The sequence below is a fragment of the Prosopis cineraria genome, unplaced genomic scaffold (assembly GCF_029017545.1).
Source record: "Prosopis cineraria cultivar Desert tree isolate PC_DT_omini unplaced genomic scaffold, ASM2901754v1 PC14, whole genome shotgun sequence".
Taxonomy (NCBI): Eukaryota; Viridiplantae; Streptophyta; class Magnoliopsida; order Fabales; family Fabaceae; genus Prosopis; species Prosopis cineraria.
In genome coordinates this window covers 10,493,447-10,513,041 of record NW_026555345.1, presented here as the reverse complement: position 1 = coordinate 10,513,041, position 19,595 = coordinate 10,493,447, and the positions used below count along the sequence as shown (strand labels likewise).

Here is a 19,595-nt window from a genome sequence, read left to right as displayed (position 1 = left end):
AACATGTTTGAACGATAAACTGACCTGACAGTAGGTTTTTTTTTTCTTTTAATGAAGAGGGGCTCAAATCATTTGATGTTTTTTTGTTCAAATAGAGTTAGAAAAGAAAAAAAAATGAAAAAAAAAATTAAACTAAAAGGGAGAAACTTAAAAAAAGAAATAAAAAGACGGAAGACAAGCGTTTTCTTGAATGGAATTGATCTTAAACTTTGTACAATAAACCACATTGAAGTTGGTGAGTAGAAAATAAATGTTTCTAACTGTTACTGAGCTAAAACCTTCAGCCGACAGTTCATTGAAGAAACAATTCGGCCAATATAGGAGGATAAGATATTGCAAATGAAGTTCCTTGGGATTAGGAATAACAGATATAACCCAGAGCAAAGTAACATCAAAGACAAAGTTTCAAAGTTGCTCAAGTAAAAAAAAAAAAAAATTGTATTCAACCAGGTAAACTTGACATGTTATCCTTGATTAAAAACAAGAATGTTAATTATCGTGAAAACACTCCTTTTTTTTTTTTTTTATACAAATGAAGTACCATTCTAATTCATCCAAAGAAGAAAATCTCCTTCTACTAAGAGAGTTAATCATATTATGCTTGCCCGATGGGGTATGAGGAGCAGAAAAATCAAATGCATGTTGTGGACATAGCCCCAATATGGAGGTCACCACTTTTAGTTGTGAACAAGAAGATTCTACCATATGTGGAAGTAGAGACTGTCCAGAAGCTAAAAGAAGTATGGTTTGCAGGATTGGATATCATGGAATGAGAAAACAAAAACGAGAAGTAGTGCAACATGGAGATTGCCTTGGTAGAGAATTTATACAAAGACATTTTGGATGCTATGGAAGAACAAATGTAGTAAATTGCCTTTGACATGGAAAGCTATTAAAGAAAGAGAAATATAGATTCCGTTTGATTATCAAAATGAAATGGATTGAAAAAATAAAGGTAAAAATAAAATAATTAAAAGAGACGATGAACTATATTCATAAGAAAGAGGAATAATTTAATTTATGAAGTTAAGATTTATAATTCTTGAAATTTTTAAAAGGTGTGATGATTCTCATGAGACCATAAAAGGAAAGCGTGCTTTAGTTCATTTTTGTATTAATTTTTTTAATTTATTTTAATTTATTTTTTTTAGTAACTAAATGAGATTAAAGTAGTCCTTGTTATACAAAATATAAATGAAAATGTCAGACTTGATGGGTTCAAAGATAAACTAAGGCTAGATAAAGCCATGGAAAAGTGGAGATGGAGACTACCTGATCTAGGTTTGGTCAAGTTAGATGTCCAGGTTGCAATCAATCAAGACAAGAAAGCTCCTTGTCATGGAATTATACATGATGAATACGATAACTGGAGAGATCGGTTTGTGATGAAGTTGGGATATTATTAATAGACCGTTGCAAAAAAACTACAGGACAGCTTGCATGTGTTAAAGTTTTTGCAGGTTGGGTTGGGTTCCAACCCGCACATCGGTGGGTCAGGAAGCTCGCAGGTCAATCTGTAAAATGTAATTTTATTTTTTAAATAATTTAAAATTTATAATTGACATATCATATATATACACATAAATTAAATCACCCCTCTAAATATTATTAGACAAATCCCACATAATAAACTTTATTTTTTTCAACACCTATCTAAATTTAAGTGGTCTATTGTGCATTCTTAAAAGGCTAGGATACTTCAAAAAACTTTAGAATCCAAACTTTTTTTTTTTTACTTGGATGTCTCATTAAAAGTAAGTTTGAATAATAAAAATAGATATAAAATTGATAAAAGAAAAAGAATTAGAATTAAAAATATTTTTGGTATCACAAAAAATTTAAATGTAATTTTGATATTATTTATATTTACTTTTTATGGATTAAGAATTAAATAGAAAAATGAAGCCACAATATTAAAAAAAATTGCTAAAATTTTACTATTAATCATCTTCTTGTCTAGGTGTGTTATCTTTCTCATTAAAAAAGAAAATTTAAATATAAACCCATATTATTTTTTCAATGAATTAATATTTATAATTTTAATCAATAGATCTTATGAGATTAATAAATAATATATATTTAAAATATTTCTATAAAAACTAATAAATCGTTGATTTATAAACTACAACAAAAATTTCATTTACAAATTTTAATAACGATTTACATTATCTTTTAAATATAAAGAACATATTTGGGAGTAATAAATTATAGATTTAAGAAATATTATTATTATTATAGATTTATAAAAAGATATATTACAATTTAAAAATAATTTATTTTTTTAAAAAAATAGGCTAGCTCACGAGGCAATCCATTTAGCCCGCAGGTTAACCCATTTTAACTTGTCAATTTTATGGGCTGAGCTAGTCAAATCAATTTTAAAAAATGAGCTAATTTTTTTAACACAACTTGTCAAAATTGATGGGTTAAACGGGTTATTTCGCAAGTTTAACTCATTTTTCTAACTCCAAATATTATACCCTCACACTAAAATTGAGATGATGAGCATAAGAGAAGGTTTAAAGTTGATTTGAAACCTTGACTTAAAAAAGGTTACTATTTTGGAATTCAACAGAAGACATCGAGAACATTCAAAAAATAAAAATTCAAGATAGGTTTCATCATGCTTTTAGAGTCTTAGAAGATATTAGGAGGATACTTATGTAATATTGGGAGGTATTGTACAATCATGTGTTTAGGGAAAAAAAATTACTCTATTGACTGGCTTACAAAAAAATGTACACAATTCAAGCCAATAATCAAACGTGATTATACAACCACATGTAAAGTTAGGGGTGTTTGCGACTCAATTTAGTTCAATTTTGAGCAAAACTCAAACCAAACTAAATCAATCAGTACTTATGACTAAGACCTGATCAAATTTTGGAAAAATTAGTTTGATTTGGTTTTATTTTCAGTTTGATTCAGGTCTGGATTAAGCTTTAATGTACTTATTTAATTTCTTCTTCTGTTTTATAACTTACACTTAGCATTAGTATGTCATTGTTTTTTTTTTTAATGTAGAGTGCATTTATATAGTTACTTGTTAGTTCATATGATTTTTTTTTTGTTTTCCTCTAAATATTTTTAATAGCATGAAAATACAAACAACAATGTGATCATATATATGTGCCTTCAAATCATTAATTATTAAAAACTGATAAAATTGTAAGAATCTTTTGAATTATATAATTTTAATTCATTGGCACTTGATCAAAGTTTTTTTATTATGAATTTATGATAACATTTGAGTGTACTTTTTGCAAAAAAAATATAAAACAAAGTTAGTTACTCTAATTTGCAGAAAAATACTAATAAAAATAACCTTTTATTGTCAAATATATATATATATATATATAATATCATTTTTCCTAATTGTAGAGAATAGTTAATTAATTATAGACAAGTATTCTTAAAAAATACCATAAAAATTATAGATAATATTTAAATAATTATAATATATTTTTAATTATCAATTTATAGATAATTAAATTTAGAAAAGAGGAAAAAAGCTAGACAAATTTACAAAAATATAAAAAGTAAGTATTATAAAGCTTGGTTCAGTTTGGTTTAAATTTTAAGAAACAAAAATTTAAATCAAGCTAAACTAATCGATTTTAATAAAAAAAATCAAAGCAAATTTTATTTATAATTAATTTTGATTAATTCATGTTAATTTGATTTGATTTGATTTACTATCATTAATTTAAATTGATTTTGAACACCCTATTATTATCATGGGCTGCGATCATGGTCACGGACCTGCAGGTTGATTTATTGCATTTTTCTTTTTCAATATTTATGCTTTTGCCTACATTCGTAATTAAAAAAAAACATTTTTTGACATGCATGTGTGGTTCGAAAGTAATTAGGAAAAACTACAATCAAACCATCCAACTTAAATATAACTGAGATTTATTAAACAATTTTTACCAAAAATAGATTCATTAAACGATTGTTATCTGAAAAATCAACTTCATAATACTTAATATTATTAGCGAAATAATAATAAATAAATATGAAAAATAATAAACAATATATTTTTTAAGTAAAATTATATTGGATCAAACTAAAAAGAAGATTAGAAGTAGAAATAAAACAAGAACATTTTCCAAATTTTTTTTTTTTTGAAAAAAGGGAGAACCAAATTAGGGGTTGATGAATATCTTCAGATTGTTTATTTGGGTTGAGCTTAATTTGAGTCATGTTTATTTGAATTAAATTTAAAATACTTGAACATATAAAAAATTTCTTACAATCAAATCTGGCCCTAATATTGTGAGTTTTGGAGTTTATTCAAGTAGGCTCAAATAGTTAAATTTTTAAATAGTATTTTAATTTATTTTTTATGAGCCAGTTTCAATTTGTACCTTAACAAGTTAAGATTTTTCAAACAACTTAGTAACACAAACCACTTTTTTTTTTTAATCCTTATTAAATATCAAGTATTGAAAAAATAAAAATGAAAACATTAAAAGTAACCTCTGGTCTTTATTTGTTTATATTTGTTCAAAACATTGAAAACAAATAATTATTATTAGAACATTACAATTTTATTTGGAAGTGCAAGATGTGAGAATTGATAGTTTGGAAAATAGTTTGTGAGTGTTGAGCAAGGTTTAAGTGAAAGTTAATTTTATTTTATTTATAATAAAAAAAACTTAAGTATTTAAACCAACCCTTTTGGGGTTCAGCTCAATTTTTTGGAGCTTATTTAAATTAAAATAAAAAAATAAACTTTTAAACTTGATCTTAAAATTTTTTTTATATTATTCAAACATAATCAATCAAGTTTAGCTTAAATTATTAACTTCCCTCTTTACAATTGCAATAGGAACGAGTATAATATAGTGTGCGAGTTGGCTCATATTTGTGGACGGGATAAATTAGAATGTATGAGATTTCACACACACATATAATATATTTATATAGTTATAGAGTATTACTATGCCTTTTTTAGAAAGTATTATACTATTTTTAAACGTTCTTGAATAATAATATTTAAAAAAATCAAATATAATATTCTCAAAAAAAATTCAGATTCAATATTCAATTCAGGTAAATAATAAATGTGCGAGCATGAGACGTCCAAGTTGATCTAGTCCGTAGAACTTTTGTTTGCATCATCTTCTTCAACCTTCACAGTTCACACACATCACACTCACTTTTCATTTTCACTGTCCTCTCAACATTTTCAGAACCAGAATCCCAACGAAATACAAAGTCTCTCGAAAATATTTCTCCAATTTCTCTTTATCTTTCCTTTTCCCTCAAAATTTCCCCTCCAAATTCATCACTCTCTTCTTCTTCTTCTTCTTCCAATGGTGTCTTCTCCTTTGCTTGTTACCTTCACTCTCTTCTTCAGTCTCCCTTTTTTCTTCTACTTCGCTCCACAAACCTTCCATCTTCCCCACTTCGCGTTCACCGTTTCCGACGACCTCGACGATCTCGTCCTCTTCACCAGAGCCACCCGCGCCGCCGCCCATTCCGCTTCCACCACCTCTCGCTTAGGCACCACGAATCCTAAACCTAAAATTGCTTTCCTCTTCCTCACCAACTCCAATCTCTCTTTCGCGCCCCTCTGGGAAAAATTCTTCCATGGAAATCGTAATCTCTTCAACATCTACATCCATTCAGACCCGTCCGTTTACATCGCTCCTCCCGGCGGCGTTTTCCGCGATCGATTTATCCCATCGAAGAAGACTTTCCGCGCGTCGCCGTCCCTTATCGCCGCCGCACGCCGCCTCCTGGCCGCCGCGCTTATTGACGACCCGATGAACCGGTACTTCGCTCTCGTGTCCCAGCATTGCATCCCGCTCCACTCTTTCCGTTTTATGTATCGCTCGCTCTTCGGCAACGAACTAACGATTCTCTCGAGTTTTACATTTTTTCAATCCAACTACAAGAGCTTCATCGAGATACTTTCTGATGAGCCTAATCTGTACGACCGATACGAGGCGCGTGGGGAGCACGCGATGCTACCGGAAGTGCCGTTTGAGGAGTTCCGGGTCGGGTCACAGTTCTTCGTGCTGAACCGTCGGCACGCGGTGACTGTGGTGAGGGATAGGAGGTTGTGGAGGAAGTTCAGGCTGCCGTGTGTGACCGAGGAGCCGTGCTACCCGGAGGAGCACTACTTTCCGACCCTTTTGTCCATGGAGGATCCGAATGGCTGTACCCGATTCACTCTTACGAGGGTGAACTGGACGGGATCCTGGGACGGCCACCCGCGCCTGTACACGGCGCCAGAGGTCTCGCCGGATCTGATTTTCCAATTGAGGCAGTCGAATTACTCGGGGTATGACTACATGTTTGCGAGGAAGTTCTCGCCGGAGAGTCTGGTGCCGTTGATGGATATCGCCGATGATGTCATTTTCCGGGATTGAAGTAATTATCCTCCTTCTGGATCAGGACAAACTGGTAAGTATCTATCTATCAATCTAACTTTTAACCAGTGCGCAGTGTATATTTTGGCATGCTCTTGCTTTTCTGAATACTGATATATAATTGATAATTAATTTGGACTTCACGAATATTAAAAACTTCTTAAAGTGATGCTGATTATATAAATCTTTGTTTGTTGGCCAAACTAAATAAATAACGTTTTTCGAGCAAATTGCATTGTTTTTTAATCAAATTATATCAAGTTTCAATAAAAAAATTATTAAGTTAGCATTTGGATAATTCATAAAAAGTCATCACATATGGTGATTACACATAACATGAGATATGTAATTGTCTTCACATTTTTGTTATCATCAACCTTATTATTTTTTATTCCAGTGGCTTTGTATATATTGCAAAAACAATATGGTGAAGCATGATAAATTATCACTTAACGTATTTATTTATACAAAAATAGTGTGACATTCTTGAATATGACGAGAACCAATTAGGTTTTTTTTTTGAAAAAATTGCATTTAAGGACTTGCATAGAAAATTATTTGTAAATAATGATCAACATAGATTAGATTGCTATTAAAATGAAAATGTGAATTTGTTTTTCTGGAATGATAATTTGTTACTGGTTCGAGTAACTTTCTTTGCATGTTTTTGGATGTGATGTATTTTACAAAGAAAAATTAATCATTTGATCATTTAAATTTTGACTCAATTATAATTTAATTTTTAAATTTTAACTCGTTGTAATTTAATTTTTATATTTTTGATTTGATTTTAATTCAATTTTTAAACTTTAATTTTTATAATTTAGTTCCTATAGTTTTAATCAATTAAAATATTGCTCCCTATATTTTAAAAAATAAAATTATAAAAAATTAAAATTATGCTAAAATTTAGGACTAATATTTTTAATTATTAAACTCTTTTAATCTTTATAAAAATTATAAAGATTAAAATTTTAAAATATTTTTAATATTTATAATTTTATTTTTTAAAATATTAGGATCAATACGGTTAAAATTATAGGAATTAAATTGTAAGAATTAAATTTTAAAAATTAAGTTATAATTAAGTTAAAATAATAAATGCTGAGTTATAACGTTCGAAAATTGAGTCAAAATTATGAAAACCAAATAACTAATTTTGTTTTTTTTTTCACCTAGAGAGAACCAATTAGGTGCACCTTGGATTCTGTGAGAATCATTCATATAAAGTAGAACAAACGTAGTGTGATTTGTTTTGATTAATTAAGAAGACATAACAAAACAAGGTATTGAATATTTCATTGCCGTAGCTGGTAACTGTGATGTGACCTAATTGACCTTTTTCTTGCTCTCTTTCTTTCTCTCCATTCTCCAAATTGGATGAGGAGGTTAATTGGGAATGCTTTTCTGGAAAATGGGTGGGTTCCACAATGCTCTTACGTTTTATTACTGATTTTATGCGTTCAAGGTTGAGAAGAGAGACACTGCCAAAAGAAACGTAAAGGGATAATAGATTGAAATGGAATCTAATTTTCATGCTTATCCTAAAAGAGGGGCAATGAGTGATGATCCATTATCTGATATTTGAGATTTGATATGTAATTGATTTGTTACTTTTTATTTTTTAAGAACGATTTGTCACTTTTAACTACACTCTCTGTTGCTTTTTATAAGATAAATTTACTAATAAAACAGTTTTAACTAATTTATGTCTGCAAAATTTTCTATCTTTCCACTTCTGTCTTCAATAATGCCCATTATTTTCTTAACTTAAGGTGGGTCAATTCTTTCTTTCCGCTGTATAAAAAATAAAAAAAAAAGAGGTGGGCCAATTCTTTTTTCTAAATAGTTTAGAGGCATTTTAGGGGAAAAAATAGTAATTACTTCTAAAGGTTTGTAAATTTAGGAATATCACACCATCCAAAATTTTGTCTTAGAAACGAAGGGAGTACATGCATAGGAAAGAAAATAATTGTGTTGACTAGATTACCTACTAGACTTGCCCGATTTATGACTAATTATAAATCCCCCCTAGGTTGTGGTGATATCTTGTTTGTTGATTTGTGTAATGAGCAATAGGTTCCTATTTAGTTACCCATCTTGTATAGATCTCGTCCATACTCAACTACGGTATTGGGTCTGAGGTTTCTACTGTGTCTCCCTCTAATATCTTTTGTAATGTCTCACCTTCTCAATTTTGTTTTTCAATTTTTAATCGTTGCCGTCTATATGAAATAGAAGACATCATGATGTCTTGAAGTTTCGAAACGTTAGAATTTTGCATTTTTTTAAATAATTTTTCAAAGAAAATTACCATAAATTGTGTGCTTTCGATATATATATATATAATTATAAAAGAGTACAAAATTCTACTGTTCCAAAACTTTAAAATATTGAGATTTTTTATTTTATTTTATGTATAAGCTAATGATCCAATAAAAAATAGAAAATAAAATTGGAAAGGTGGGGCATTAAAGGGTATCAGAGGAAGGCACATAAGAGGTTTTTGATTCTATGATAGGAGAGAGTTGAGAATTGAGATGGACATTTAGTGCATGTTTACTTCTTTTCTCCGTTGATGTAGCTCCAATAGACATTTGACCAGAAGTATCAATTTATTACCTCTCACACAATGAGGCTTCATGATTCATGCACCATCCTTTGAACGAACAGATCCTTAGGAATTTGAGAGTTAAGGATGAAAAAGATATAGGATATTGGATTCAATTAATTTAACGTTATTGGCCCTAAAATTTAACACAATAGTCAGTTTAGATAAGATTGTTGGAATTCGTTTTGAATGGATGATAAAAAAAATGGGTAGTCAATGTGGGTTAAACATCCCAAGCTCAAATTATATGTATGATGGCATTGGTTTTTTTTTTTTTTTCTTTTCCTTTTCAAATTTTGGTCAAGTTGTTGAATGATATATTAAAGAAGGCATTTTGAAACCTTTTAGATGTTATAATATGCAAATCTGAGTCAATCTGTCCAGGTGAACCAGTAAACCATTAAATTAATTTTTCAACTGGTTTGATCATGGTTTGATTATTGTTTTGATTATTAACCATTAAATCAGTGTCTTGAGTGGTTCAATAATTAGTCTGGTTTTCAGTCTCTTGCATTTAAGTTTAAAAATTGATTTAATAATAGTTAGGTTTCTAAAATATTTCTGAAAATTGAGTGAAAAATATTGATTTAGATAATTATAAACCAAGAGTTACATTTGCGTTTAAATACCTTATTTGCAATTAAGACCCCTAAATTTACAGCAGTTTGAATCAAAATTTGTGACTCGTTTTTATAAAATTTTATTGAGAACCTAAATGTTATTCTCTTATAATTTTAAACTTCGATACCACACGACTGGTTATCCTGCTCCTTGCTTTAATATAATGTTTTTTTTTTTAATCATCAATTCATTCTATTTCTTCATAAATCCCTAAACATGCCTTCCTTTGAAATGATGGCTATTTCATTCTTTTTGTATAGACATTTTTTCCTTTTAATTTCAGGGGATATTGAAAGATTAATGAATAATCTTCCCTTATTGTGTCTTATAACAATGAGGGAATCTCAGTCCTTTTGTTATTCTTATAAGAATTTCTGGGCATAATAAATAACACTGTTGAAGTAGCTCGGCTGAGGAATGCTATCTACCCACGTGACAATTATTGATATTTTCTCGAGCTCACGTGCTCTCTTCCCTAGACCATTTCGTATATTTTATATACCACTCATGTGAATTTCTTTTTTGCTTTCTTTATGTTTTTTTATTATTTATTTTCAGGGCATCTTTGTTGATAGTGGCATAAGTCATGTTGATGCACAGTGCCACTACAATGGGCAAAGCTTCATTTGGCGATATGTGAATAGAAAATTTGATTTATCTTTTTTTTTAATTACAAAAATAGTTGTGAGTGCAATATTTGGCTAGTAAGAAAGTGTCATGAAAATGTTGTACTTAGAAAATAGAGCTTTGTGGGGAGAGGTATGCAAGTTTGTAATAAGGTTAAGAGAAAAATGGATATTGTACAATGTTGCACGAATTCGAAAGGAAAAGGAATTCGTGTGGAAAGAAAAAATAGAAGCTAACGAAATTCCTTTGAGGGGATCTGTAGATCTTATGCTCTCCCCCCCCCCCCCCTTCTCTCCCTCCCTCTGCCGCGCTATTTGCTTGCTTAGGAATTGGATTTGATAAATAGTTTTAATCTACTTGTTAACTCCTCTAGTAAAAAATATGTAAAGCAGTTTTTTAAAAGTTGAATATTTAAAAATGTAAAGTGTTTTTAATCTTTTAAGGTGTAATTATTATTTTTTTTTAAGTGTATTTATTGATGAATGATTTTATATTTATCGTAAGGTGTTTAATAAGAGTAAATATAAAAATATGAAAGTAAATGATTATTTTATTGATGGTAATATTTGATTAAAAATGTTTTATATTTTTTTATTAAAGGGGTAGTATTTAGCACGTAGAAAAGTATTTTTTAAAAAGAAAATAGTAAATGTACTTAGTTTACTTTTTTAAAAAATATTTGTGTGTATGAAATATGTACTAGATGTGGGTATATTTTTTAATAAAAATTTAAGTTTTGAGTTATAAGAAACTAATTTCTTTTATTAGTTTCAACTTTCATATTTTATTTATTTTTTATTAGCTTTTTTTTGAATTTTTTGGTTGGGATTTTCCGAGTCCCCCTACCCACCCTATCTACTATTAAACCAAACGCTCTTTAATTTCTATCCTACCCCATAGCAGAAGCCGCCACGCACATCTCTGTTCTTCACTCAGCCTAACATTCATCATCATCTCCCACTCCGTTGTCACCATCATCATCTTTTGCTCTTCCACTCATCATAAAGCAAGGAAAGAGGTGAGCAAGGGGAAGCTAGTAGATGAAGTTTTTCTATTTCAATTCTAGATATTAGGGCATGTTTCGTGTAAGTGATGAGAATATAATAGATTAAAAAAATAAAAAAAATAAAATGAACTAAATATGAAGGAGAGATGTGTCAACCATATGTTCATGAGGGAGAAGAATAATTTAATTTATAAGACTAAGAATCATAATGTATGAGGTTTGTTATTCACTCATTTGTAATATATGGTAAAGTTTTATTATTTAACTATATAAAAAAGGTAATTTAATTAATTTTTGTTATGAATTTCTTTAATCCATTGCACCCTCATCATTTCCAACAACCAATCAACTCTTTAGTTTTTCTTAGCTTTTAGAAAATTTTAAGTTTGTTTTTTTTGCATATATTCAGTCTAGTTTTGGATTTTTTTTAGTTAAATAATAATTTAACCTCTAAACTATAAGTTCAAGAGCGCTTAGAACTTTAAACTTATTTTTGTGTCATGTTCTCTCAACTTTTAAAAACAATATAATATAGCCTTTACCATTAACAAAAGTTAAATATGACCTTTAATGGACAAAAAACAAAAAAGACAATGACGTCAAAATGTATAGAAAAGTCATTTTCTACAATTTTTTATGTCATTGTAATTTTCTTGGTCTTTTTTTTTGTCATTTTTGTTGGATAGGGAGACACAATGAAAGATTAAAATTTTAAAATCTCTATCTAGATATAAACCGAATGAACTCGTTTAAGTCAAAGTGGATAGAAGAGTTACATTTTAATTCTTCAAACTTGACACATGTTCTCTTTAAGAGTTTAGATCTCAGGAGTTGACAATGTAGATTTGCTTCCTCTACCAATATTCACACAAACAGCTCTTTAGCTCGAACAACGTGCTAGTGCTTTTAGTGTCTGTTCTTCTTTGAACGTTAATTTTCCTTTCTCTAGGATGTTTCATGGCTCTCAAAGTATTTTGGTTGTCAGAACTTTTCTAACTCTCTATCTCTTCATAAAGCACGTTCTTATCTATATATAGTATATAGATTAGGATTTTTGCCTTCCACTTAAAGAGCCCACAAAAATTTAATTAAATTTATCTTATAAATTTAATTTATGATATCATATCTAATTTAAATTTATCTTATAAATTTAAATTATAAAACTGACATGATATTCTCTCATATCATGTTAGTTATTAAATTTAATCTATCATATAAAATTAAATTTAAAACTAACACGATATAATATAATATAACATAATATAATATATATCACATATACATATTATATTATATATGTCTATATATATATATATATATAATTCATAAGCCCTATATTACATTCATTGAATCTAGATATATTTCAGATCCAATGAACTTGGACATTATGGCTCGAGTTGGATTGTTTTTGTGTGCGACCTTGTAAGCCCATATGAAGTTAGCAATAGGCTAATTATGCTATTAGCCTACAAGTTATAAGTGGCCTTTAACAAGACATTGCAACTACCCAATTCACATGAGAATTGATGATTTGATGTAACTTATCATATAATTGTATCACATTCCTTTTGTTACATGATATTTCGGTTAAGTGTGAGACATTGAATTATCATTCTCCTTTACCTGACCATTACTTTTTCGATCTCTAAGTAGACTGACTGTAGCAATGGAAAAATCATTTCTATTGTAGTATGGTCATAGATTTTCTCAGTCTTACTCATCGAGGGGCCTAGTAATATCTCTCACTTAATATAAGGGACAAATTTTATCTTGACCACTCATATTCCTCTACATAAATATCACTAAACTCAATCATAGCCTTTATGATTGCCTGGTCAAAGGTGTTTTTTGACTATGTTAAAGTTCGGTGGTCATCATATAGGAATCCATAATGATCTCAGGTTAAAAGACTTAGTGATATAATTACATATGACATAAGCTTATGACTTGTATCATGCAACTTTCTCATAGCGGGTCGGTCTAGTACCTTGTACTCTTTCAAGTGCCTATGACTTTAATTTGTATCTCTATAATTAATCAAAATTATATTAATCTTGTTTCATTTATAATCCCTCATAGATGAACGACCAGGGACATTTAGGATAATTATTATAATTTGTCCAAAAATACAGTTATCATAGTAAACATGCAATTGACATTATAACAAAAGAGAAATTCATTAAATAACAATATGCATAGTATAATGATTGACCCTAGAGCACAATTTTCAATAGTTTTATAGTTAATTAACCATTAAAATTAATTTTTGTTAACTACATGAGCTAAATTATATCGTTTTCAAAAGTTCAGAGGAACATTATACTAAAAACAAGTTTAGGATTTTAGACTCTTTTAAACCTATAATTTAGGAGCTAAATTGTCCTTTTAACCCCTTTTTGGGCCAAAGTTCTAAATTGAAATATTATGTATCTTGGATTGGAATTGGTTGAGCTAATTTGTATTTAATTTCTTTGACATGAATTAATCAAGTTAGCTGTGAGCATTTTATTGCATATTTAGGCTTGTTAGACCTCTTTTTTGAATAAAGGGAGAATTTCTTTCCTCACCAAATTAGAGCATGGGGTTTAAATAGATAGGCATGAGGCTAAGGGGGGGTTGATTTGTTAGGCCACTTAATTGTTCAATTAAGTAGGTTGGTTATCTAAACGTTCCATTAGGTAATCTTAATTGAAAATTTCAATATTCAATTGATTAAATTTGTGTAGGTTTTAATGAATTTAATTGGTTGAACCAATGATATTACTTGAATTAGCTATCAGTTGGAGTTCTCTAGTTGGGCCAAATCATGGGTTATAGGACTTCTAATTTTTTATATTTGGGTTAGGCAATTGAACTTGTGTTTTACCAAAAACGGAAAAAAAAAACTGAACTTGTTAGAACCAATTTTTATTTGTATTGTTGAAATTGATTGCCATTAACAAGTATTTATAAATTAATCTATAACAGAGTTCTTTAATTAACTTGAATTACACTTGAACATATGGTTCTGGAGTCCTTACTTTCCAATCAATCAATTATTCTACTTTAATTCACTACTCGTATGTTTTAACTAATTGAAGTTGAATTAGGAAAAACCAAACCCCCTGGCCAAACCTTGAGTTAGGCAGCCCGAATATAATGCTATTTTTAAGGCTTGTTTGCTTAAGATTTAAAAATAAATAATTTTTAATTGCTTAAATATTTGAAAAAAAGAAATTTATTTAATAGTAATTTTAAAAAAGTTGGAATTATTTTATATTTGGTTCCAATAATAAAAATTAATTATTATTTATTAATTTATAAATTTTTTAACATCTCCAAGAATCTCTATTCATAAAAAATAATTGTTTATATTTTAAATTTTTTAATATTTTCATATTTTATGACATTCTTTTCTATTTACCAATTATTTTTAAAAGCTACTCAAGGTAACTTCTCAAAATCATAAATATATTTTTTATATTTTGGTTATTTTCAAAATTCTAAATAAATATCATAAATTTTTATTTAAAAATAAGTGCTTTTTTATTTTTTAAAAAAAACTTAAACAAATGAGCTCTGAATTTCAAATTTAGTAATTAATTCAGCTTCACTTAGTTTAATATATTTGATTTCCAATTTTAGTTCTGTTGCAACAAACTCCCCAAGTTGCATTTCATATAGTTGATAGGTTATTTAGCAAATAAGTATGCCATAATGCCTTTGGAGTTTAGCATTTCTATTCATTTACATCATTAATCCCTTACCCCCTATTTGATTGGAGGGGAGAGGATGGAAAATTTAATGAAATTCTCTCCCCTCGTTTGGCAATGCTATAGTAGCCCTTCCTCTCCCCTCCAATGCAAATTGGGAGAATTGGGAGGAATTTCTCCCTCCCCCCTCCTTTTAACTAAACATAGTGTTGAAAAATTAGACTTAAAGAAACCCCTCATCGAGCTCCCTAAAAGTAATGGCCTAGGTCCACTCTATACTACGGAATTAATTTGATAGCCCGTGTGACTAAGGGCACATCACAGCCTTTGTGTTTTTATAAGAAGGGAGAAAACTAAGCGGTAATAATGTCCTGCCATAACACACTAACTAAATCAAGAGAAGGGGGTAAAAAAGAAAGATGAAGCCCAACAACATAAGATAAAGCTTGTTTAACGAGCATGTCAGGGGCTTCGTTAGTATCTCGCAAGATATTATGGACTACCACGATCTAGAAGAGTTTGAATCTTAGAGATCACATCCATATCTAGGCGAGTAAGATAAGCCTCTACCAGCAAGCAATCCCAAGACTTCAATCAAATTCCAGAATCAACTTCAAAGCCCCAGACCCTAAGCCATTTTGAGATTCAACATGCATGACTAGAGTTCAACAATCAATAGTTCACCACTGTTCATGTTAAACATGAAACCAGCTTTAAACTCGCTACTCGACTTCCTAACTATCCCACCATAACTTGCAAAGTTCTGGATTATAGAGAAAGCACCATCCACATTTAGTTTAAACCAATCATTAGTCAGTGGAAACCAAGTGCCACTATTTATGGGAGCCTCTTTTTGTCTCCACATCCTTGGTGTTTTTTCTTTCTTTCTTCTTTTTTTTTCCCGCCTCTGAAAGCACACCCCTAATTACAATGTTATATTACTAAAAACAAATAAAATAAAAACAGATGCCACATCAAATCAGACCTTTGAAATGAGTTTATGATAAAATAGCATTCATAGCATTATTCTGTTAGTCTAGTTCAAACTTTTGCAAGTCAAAGTGTTTTGTAACAAATTTAAGCACATTGTTGTTAGGCACATAGGCCACTGATCCTTGTAATACTTTTATAGCATTTACCTCCATTCAAGAATAATTAAACCTTCACTAGACATTTTGTCCAAAAAAAAAAAAATCTTCACTGGAATTTTTTTTTTTTCCTGCAGATGAACACCCAGAATATGACATTTGACTGTTTCTGGAAAAGAAGTCCTTGAATGTTAGTGTAATATAGAACAATAGTTGAACTCATTTCCACCATTCCCATCATCTATCTATAAAAATACTAGTCAGCAATTAAGCAGCTGTAATGGGCAACACCGTCTCTGAACTGCTTTAGAAGACAAAGCCTCAACCTTCTGCAAGAACTTCTGGTCAAAATTATTCACACTGCCTCCACAATAATCTACATGCCACGATACCTGCAAACAAGATTGCATTGAACAACTTATTGTTCTTACTGCTGGATTATATCTCTTCATCAGATATCATCCCTAACCAAGACAAATGATTTAGCGAAAAACAAGCCACAAGTTTTAACATTAGATCTTCTGCAATGACGAAATTCATGGTCCTTGACTTTTTCTTGGTTCTGAGAATTTTACGCAAGGACTTGTCGTCACATTAAACACTAATGGTTCATCTTTTTAAAAAATGAACATGGAAAAGAATTACCTGGGCATTAATGGGTCTGATTAATGGCACTGCACTGCTGAGTTCCCCTGGGAGCCAGGGGCAGGTTAAGCTCTGCCTCTAAATCAGGTTCTTTATCAAATTGGAGGCAGGAGGGAACTCAATCAACTTCAGCTTCATTTCCCACGTCCTCTTCTATCGAATCAAGCTCTGGTTGACAAATCACATAGTCAAGAAAATGGATGATTCAGGATACTGAATGGCTGACAACAGGAACTCACCGAAATGCAATAAGAAATATGGAATCCAGATTTTCCTTTAGGCCTGTTTTTGTAAGAAAATAAAACCTGTTAAGAATTTTTTTTTTTTGGGGACAAATTTCCCTAAAAAATAATTCCATAGCCTTTTTTTAAGGAAAAAATGACACTTAAAAGACTCATAACTATAATATACATAACAAAGGACCTCAAAATTCAAAATCCATCACAATGACAAAAAGAAGAAACTGTTGACACTTCCTAACGTTCCAACTTATGCTTCCAAGTTCCAACGTAATATTCCTTATGTTGATGTAACATTTTATTTATGGATAATAACAAATCTAAAACATCCTTGTAATATCAGCAAGACCAGGTTGTATAGGATGTGCCAGTGATAGCTAATTTATTTGGTTCTTGAGAGGGATTTTACAAATTTTTTCTTTCTTCTGTTTGGATTACAAGGAAAAAGGGGCGGGAAAAAAAAAATCAACGTTATCAGCCTAATGCCTTTAAGATTAGGAAGCAAAGTTTCCCAGAACATCTGCTGTTCCTCAATCAGTAGCAAAATCAGTCCTACCCACCCCTGAAGTCACAATTCTCTTCTCCGATAGCCTGTTCTTTTACAGACCGCTAGAAGACATGCTTATGTGGTTGAACCAAAACTGTTATAGTAATTTTATATAGCTAAAATTTGTAAATTTAAATTATACAGAGCTTGCTGCAATGGGATTAATAAATCAAGGGGTCTGTTATGACTTTTCTTAAATTAGGAAAAATATTGGGATGGGAAGTAAAGATCAAGGTGAGTTAAGCACAATTTTCCCTAGCATATGATTTATGCACATATTAGTTGTCTTATTTTTTATTTTTTATTTATCTTAGAACATATAATGGTTGCGTGACTAATGAGAATCATTGGGAGAACCACATCTCTAAAGCTAGCCACGAGGTTGGAGAGCCAAAGGTCTACATAAATCCCACATCAAAATCACATGCTTCCAATGAGGGACTAGTGTCTGATACCTTGCAAGTTAGATTTAACAGCCTGCACTTCATTGTTTATGTGAGCAATGCTACATGCCAAGGCTGCAAAAGCCCTTCTAGCAAAGGTGCACGATGTGGGATAAACAACTAGGAGATATTTACAAGGTTAAAAGCTTGGATATAAAAGAGCACAATAATGTCATTCAATCTATATAGCCAACCCCACCTAGTGGGACAAAGCTTGTTGCTACTGCTGCTACTGCTGCTAACATATACACAAGGTTGATCAACATAAATCAAAAACTGTATAATCATCAGAAGATAATTGCTAGAGCATCAAATTGCCCCTATGTCAAAAGCCTAAACAATTTCTTAGCTTACCTCCCATGAGATTCTCCTCACCAACATCACTGGGTACATTATAGACTCTAATGAATGATTCTTGGATTTTATTGCTTAAATCATCAGATCATCATCTCATCTCGTAAGTTCTACAAGTAGCACAAATAAACAATCAAGACAAATACTCTCAAGGTCCAAAGAACAGAAGCTGTAAGAATAGGCTAAAGAGTGCACCCATAAAGCCTTGTATCTTCACAGTTTTCATCACTCCCTTCAATTCCTAGTTGGCAGATTTCAAAGCTGACATCTGAAAAGAGAAATGGTACAAGATAAGAGAAATTAGTATTCTCAAAACCTAAAGACATCCTCAGAATTGGCACAAGAGAAATTCAAGGTATCTATAAATTACTTTTCTGTAAAGAGATCCCTTCCTAATGACATACAGTTCATGCCCTACCTCTCATGACTCATGAGGTAGGCAGCCGATTCCAAACAGTGCAGAGATAAAGCTCCGCCTTGAACCATGCCCCTTACAGCGCTATGAAGAGAAATGCATGTTATAAAGTGAATACCTAGTCAACTTAATATAGCATATGATTGGCATCTTCAAAATTTTACAACAAATAACACGCAAGTCTTTGTTATAATCAAGATAAAAACTAAAGCATAAGTCACAAAACAAGAACTATAAAATTTGAGAAGCGTTCACTTTTAATAGACAGAAGCTCAGCTACACCCAGATTTGAGAGAAAATTTGGACAGGTTGTGAAGCAGTGCCATGACCCATGAATGATTAAATTTATGCTGCAGATTTCCCTCCCTCCAAAACTTATTTTATCCAAAAATATGACAGTATTCAAAACTTTCTGATTTCATATATTTCTAATGTTTTAGACTTACTATCCACCTACACTCTATAGCAGTAACGCAGTATAACATATAAATACAGAGAAGGAAAAAGTTGAATATCAATTACAGAAAAAGATTTAAGCTCTTTGTATCATACAGTTTGTTGAGCAAGTTTAGCTTCCTCAGCAGCAAAGGTAACTTGGTCAAGATTCAATGTCTGATTATACAGCATGTCACGTTGCCCTTCATAACTGTTACGAAAGGCAATAGCCATATAAACACATAATCAGAAACAATTCACATTGCTAAGTGTACCCTAATAAATATTGAAAGGAAAGGCCTTGGGCTACTCTGAGTTACAAATGTCTAATAAAGAATGTACCCTTCAAGACATAAAAAAATATTAGAATAACATGAATACAGCAAAGTAAAATAAAATTACACAAACTGATGAAGTATACACAAAACATGCTAAGATTAGAAAAGACCCAACAAATTGTTACAACCTGCAGGAACTACAACAGATGGA

The 19,595-nt window shown here is 30.6% G+C and overlaps 1 protein-coding gene and 1 long non-coding RNA gene across 9 annotated transcripts; one reads left to right on the top strand and one right to left on the bottom strand.

Moving 5' to 3' along the window:
* Positions 1–5,135: 5,135 nt before the first annotated feature.
* On the top strand, positions 5,136–10,503 carry LOC129293597 (glycosyltransferase BC10-like). The gene is made up of 2 exons (XM_054931649.1): positions 5,136–6,417; positions 10,174–10,503. Exon 1 carries the CDS (start codon positions 5,322–5,324, stop codon positions 6,381–6,383), a length of 1,062 nt encoding a protein of 353 aa, XP_054787624.1. The 5' UTR covers positions 5,136–5,321; the 3' UTR covers positions 6,384–6,417; positions 10,174–10,503.
* Positions 10,504–15,922: 5,419 nt separating this feature from the next.
* On the bottom strand, positions 15,923–19,283 carry LOC129292914 (uncharacterized). Of its 8 annotated transcripts, none has more exons than XR_008589042.1 (9): positions 19,224–19,283; positions 18,675–18,755; positions 18,452–18,524; positions 18,257–18,366; positions 18,102–18,140; positions 17,915–18,022; positions 16,913–16,955; positions 16,674–16,841; positions 15,923–16,420 (listed from the first exon to the last, which is right to left on the bottom strand). It is a non-coding gene; the product is annotated as an uncharacterized LOC129292914 (long non-coding RNA). The 8 variants fall into 8 exon arrangements; XR_008589041.1 differs by having other exon boundaries at positions 18,102–18,137; XR_008589038.1 differs by having other exon boundaries at positions 17,915–18,140.
* Positions 19,284–19,595: the final 312 nt, after the last annotated feature.